General features: G+C 49.3%; 1 protein-coding gene across 1 annotated transcript; it reads right to left on the bottom strand.

Moving 5' to 3' along the window:
• Positions 1 to 2,877: 2,877 nt before the first annotated feature.
• LOC123108061 (putative cyclin-dependent kinase F-2) lies at positions 2,878 to 4,355 on the bottom strand. The gene has a single exon (XM_044529920.1). The coding sequence runs from the start codon at positions 4,122 to 4,124 to the stop codon at positions 3,003 to 3,005; it is 1,122 nt and encodes a 373-aa protein (XP_044385855.1). The 5' UTR covers positions 4,125 to 4,355; the 3' UTR covers positions 2,878 to 3,002.
• Positions 4,356 to 5,247: the final 892 nt, after the last annotated feature.

The raw sequence follows: 5,247 nt of genomic DNA, 5'->3' as shown, positions 1-5,247 counted from the left end.
CTGAGTGTTGACTAATAGTTTATATATCAGTTTTTTCATTTATTTGTCTCCTGTAGTTTTGGATGACCTTCTGGGTGATACTTTTCTAGGGCATCTGATCTTGAAATTGAATAGTTGAGTAGTAGGCTAGTGGCATTTCTGTTGACTGCCTACTTGTATATTACTACCACGTAAACAGATATTTCTAATACCCTGGTATTTTTGGTGGAGAAGCAAATTGACGCTTGTATGGTATGGTGCTGAAAAACAGAGGGCATTTCATACAATCGGAGAAGTTATGTTATGGTAACCTTAAAAAGGATTATGGCATTACCATGTTCTGCTATATCTTTTAGCTAATTTTATTTATTCCATAATAGCACTATCTATATAGATAGTGAGGGTATCTTTATCCCTTAGCATATTTGTGTAGGATAGTAAAGTGGGTCTTATGTGCCATCTTTTTTGCAAATTTCTATCTGGAAAGTGGGAATAGGAAAAGGGAAAAGGCCGAATGGGATGCCATGTAGTATGGAATCTTGCAGAATTTCAAACATAGGAATTACTGATGGTGCACATTTGTTTGTTCCTGATGTGAGGCTGTAGAAGTTGGAAGGAATGAGATCTCAGGTGTGTGCTCGCAGTAAGACAAAGGTGATGGTCCATGCTATTACCGGCGAAGAGATGTGATTTAAAGATCAGTTGTGTGTCCCTTCTCTGGTACTTGTGTTGAAATTATATAAACAAGATTAATGATATGTACACGAGGTGAATGGGTCGATCGATGGAGTGATTTACCACCAGATCAGAAGAAGATGCGGAGTTCTTCCTCAAGCGAAAATTGGGCTGGGCAATACGAGCAAACTGATTTACTGAATGTGAATGGTGCTTTTTTTTTTCTGCCAGGTGAAGATGTGTTGAAACTGGATGTTGATGGTGCTTGTTTCTTCTTCCAGGAAACGAGACAAAACATGGTGGCAATGGCTTTGCTGTACTATACATGATTCTGAAGGCCCTGTTAGTTTATGATGCCCTGAAGATTCAGTGACATGTACGGCCTGACGCTGGCGTAAGTTTTATTCAGGGAAGCTCCTACTTGTCTCTTTTTTGAATTTTGCAAGTTAAGTAAACCTTCTAGTATTATGTGAAGAGCTCCACTCTACCCTTCCTTCTTTTTTCCTTACTTCGGTAGAACTGCAGGACCTAGATGGAAGGAAAGGTACTGCAAAGAAGTCGAGGCACAAGAACGACCAGAAAAGAGGATACTTGATATGGTTGCTGACAAGATGCATTTTCTTTTGTTTGAAATTGAGTTCATCAACACTTCCAGGCCCGCTGAGAATACTAAACCTAAAGCATTCAAGCCAAAACCAAACAAGAAGACTGCGCACGGCAAAGAAGACCAAGCACTTGGCAAGGTATATAGCAGTGTTACTGTGCCTGGTTATATGCTTCTTGCTACTAGATTTTGCTGTGGCTATGTATCTTGCTGTTGCCTCTCCAGGCCTTCTGCCAAACTTTACATGGAAGGGTAATGACTGATGACTCCTTTTGCTAGGCTAATAGGCTCAACTCTGCAGTCTGAACTGGTATCCTGGTAACGATGGGAAAACAGTGCTACTTATTTGTCATGTCTTCAACAAGCTCTATGAATATTAGTCAGGGAATAACCTCATGTTGGTTGAAAGACGTGCACCTGGTATCTGCCCGTTGATGCACCTCACCTCACATGATTTCTTAATATTTGGTAGCTTGTGTCATTTCTCATGATTTATGTGCCTGTAGCTGAACTGTATGAGCTACCTAATCTGGGCACAGTAGCTTAGTTATTTCTATCTCCAAGCCACATTGCTCCTGATGTGAATATACAGCGGTTAATCACTACAACAGATGGGGCCTCTAAAAGTGCTATGCATGTTTTCTTGGGTCTGCTTCTTAGTCCTCTCTTTTGTATTTTTGGTTAAGTGACACAAGCATGTTGTCTCTGAGGCTGGATGCATGCATTTTCATGTGCGGATCCTCCTACCGATAACCAGATTAGGTAGTCTTATAATTCAGCTACATGCAATATTTTGTTTCAGAGATATGAACATAGCTTCGCACCAGGTTCGATCTCTCATTACCTGTCAAAATGCATTCACAAGTTTAGACCTGAAACCACCATGTTAGCATACTGTATGGTCTTGCGGGTTGCGACCAATTTACTTTCTTGCTAGATTATCCTCCACACTCTTTTCTTCACAAGTTTATTCAAGTTTCTGACATTAAAATTATCCTCCACACTCTTTTCTTCCATTTCATCAACTTTAAATGATACTGCTCATCTGTTGTCTTTCTACTGGTAGTGGTATATATAGCGGAATGTGCATGCAGGCCCTGTTCATGTGCTTGACCAAATTTTCCAGAAGTTTTAATGCTCACAGATTTTAGTTGGCTCTGTTCATTCTTTTCAAAATGTGCATACTTCCCTGCTGCCCCGATTAGAATTACACTATTTTATTAAGCGTCAAAACAACGTAGTATTCTAAGGATGCCTCACTTTGAAAAATGTGGCTTCTTATGCATCAGAAATTCAGAATTCATGTTTCAAGAATTCCTGGAGCAACATGGGAGGGACGAACTCCAGAGCTATGCTCTTTAAAGGAAGTTTATTTCTCAGTGACGCGTTGTAATTTGTAACTTGACATAAATTCGAAATGATTCGGTATCTTCTTTGCACTTTCCAAAGTTTTTGAAATTCTAAAAGGTTTCTTCAGTTCATCCTCAACTATATAGTGGGTTGGATATAAATTAAGAAAAGAGTTTTGAGTGCATATGAGATATGCTAGTAGAAGATGATGGTCTTTGAAGAGTAGGAATATTTGATGTGGTATATTGATCATCACATTCATATGTCGGTTACAAGGCAATGTTTGATTGGGAGATGGAGATACAACTTCTACCTACTCCCACACATGGTGACATACACGTATACAAACACAAGCACGTATTCTTCTAGCTAGCATCTACATGGCTCCATTGCTTCAAGCACACTCAAGCCGTTGCGCATTCTTCCACATCTCAAGTGGGATCCTTAGCAGATTCTCCTCCTTGGGCGTTGCTGGCGGGATGAACGCGTCGTCGGCGTTTGTGTCGATGTCGATCTCAGGCATGAACCACGGGAGCTGGAGCGCGGCGGCCGCAGTCAGCCGCTTGCCGGGGTTGCACTCAAGAAGCCCTTTCAGGACCTGGTAACCGTCCTCGGACAGCATCTCCGCGGGGAAGAGGTCTCCCACCGTGCTGCGCTGCTGCTCCCGGAACTGGAACGATCTCCGCACCGCACCGGCGAGCGGCAGCGACGTGAACTCCGGCCACGTCCTGTCGTCCGGCGAGCCGAGGACGCGGAAGATAGTGCGGAGCTGGCGTACCGCATCGTCCCTCCTTACGTCGCCCTTGAACAGCGGCCTGCCGGTGAGCATCTCGGCCATGACGCACCCGAGTGACCACGTGTCCGCCCCCGCGTCGTAGTCCGGCTTCCCCAGGAGCACCTCGGGCGCCATGTACGGCAGCGTGCCGGCGTCGCTGCACCGCGTCCGGTCGGCCGTGCGCAGGGACATGGCGAGGCCGAGGTCGCAAATCTTGAGGATCTTGCCCCCTTTCCCGACGAGGACGTTGGATGGCTTGAGGTCGCGGTGGACGATGCCGAGCCTGTGCATCTTCTCGGCGCCGGTGAGCAGCCGCCACATGTAGGCGCACACGATGGGCTCCGGGAGCGGCGCCCTCTCCCGCAAGAAAGCGTGGAGGCTCGGCCCGGCGACGTACTCCATGGCGAGCCCGAGCCTTGGGGTGGCCGGGTCGCAGACGAGGCCGTGGGAGCCGACGACGTAAGGGTTCCCGGCGCAGGCCGCGAGGAATCCGGCCTCGCGCCGGAGCTCGGCAGCGGCGTCGGCGGGGTCCTCGGAGCCGCAGGGGAACTTGATCGCGACGGTCCTGCCGGTGGCGCGGTGGCGCGCCCTGACGACGGTGCCGAAGCTGCCCTTGCCGAGGCAGGGCGCGTCGTCGAACTCGTAGTCCTCGGTGCTGCCGATCCGGACGCGCCTCCTCTTGCCGCCGTGGGTGGCCTTCGCGCTGGCGAGGACTGCGGCAGGTCGCTTGCGGACGGCCATGGCGGCGCTCGCCTACTGCTGCTGCTGCTTCTGGTGGGTTGCTGGAGCGCGCGGAGGGGACGGCGGGCGCGGCCGATCGATGGGGGCGCGCACTTCCGCGTGGATCGGCGCCATCCATAGGTATATCGACGCCGAGAGCGAGAGCACGGCTAGGTTACAGAAAAACAGATCTCGCCGTTTGCCTCACCGGGTTCGTAATGCTATCGGTTCCGTTACCTTGCTGCTCGAGTTTTCGATTGGGCAGTTGTAGGTTCAATCGCACGCCCATACGCACGCGTCTTCCGCTCCTCTCCCGAAATCGCAAATTTCGTGGAATTGGCGAAATTTCGGAGACATCTTTCAAAAATTAATAATGCTAAACATACAAAGAGTTACACACAATTACACGTTGACTAGAATTCTTTCTGGGGAAAAGCTTACCTTCACCCGACCGATCACGTGTGCCGCGTCCGCCGGCTCCGCGCATGTTGGATTGTCGGTTGATCGGACGGATGAGGGCGTCCCTGCTTTCGCGTCACGCGCGTCCATTTTTCTGAAACAGAGCCCTTGTTTTAGGACAGCATTTCTGCAACCGGCAGCTCCGTCGTATCATGTCTTTGGGAGGGCGACGCTTCGGGATTTGGGAGGGTGGCGGGCCAGCGGCGTAGAGCGTTGGGCGACCAGGCATATCCAGCACGGTGGCGATGGCGACGGGCTCGTCAGTGGCCGACGTCGACTCCAGCAGGTATGGATCTGAGATCCCCCATCCCTTTTCCCCCGCATTTCAGGCGATTCTTTAGGCGTTCATGGCGGTTCTCCACAGGGCGGCTAGATCCGTAGGGGGTGGCATATCCACTGAGATGACGACGACGGCGAGATTATGAGGGAGACAGCTGGTTTGCTGGATCTGTGTCAACGAGCCATCCCCGACCATCATCAACGCCACCCTGTAGCATTTGTTACGGTTGGAGCTGCATCTGCCGCTGCTCGTCGTTCAATGTCGCCGCCGTCCTGGAGGAGCGTTGGTGTCCTTGGCTCTCGCCTCCTCGAGCTCAGACGCAACAATAGATTTGTTGCAATTTTTGCAACAAGAGTCATGTTGCAAAAAATTAGACGCTGCAGGAGAGATCTTGTTGTATTTTTC

The sequence above is a fragment of the Triticum aestivum genome, chromosome 5A (assembly GCF_018294505.1).
Source record: "Triticum aestivum cultivar Chinese Spring chromosome 5A, IWGSC CS RefSeq v2.1, whole genome shotgun sequence".
Taxonomy (NCBI): domain Eukaryota; kingdom Viridiplantae; phylum Streptophyta; class Magnoliopsida; order Poales; family Poaceae; genus Triticum; species Triticum aestivum.
The sequence above is the reverse complement of the archived record's forward strand: the minus strand, read 5'-3'. Positions and strand labels throughout refer to the sequence as shown.

Excerpts from the sequence above, each read along its gene's own strand:
- LOC123108061 (XM_044529920.1), bottom strand. The coding sequence starts at position 4,124 with ATGGCCGTCCGCAAGCGACCTGCCGCAGTCCTCGCCAGCGCGAAGGCC.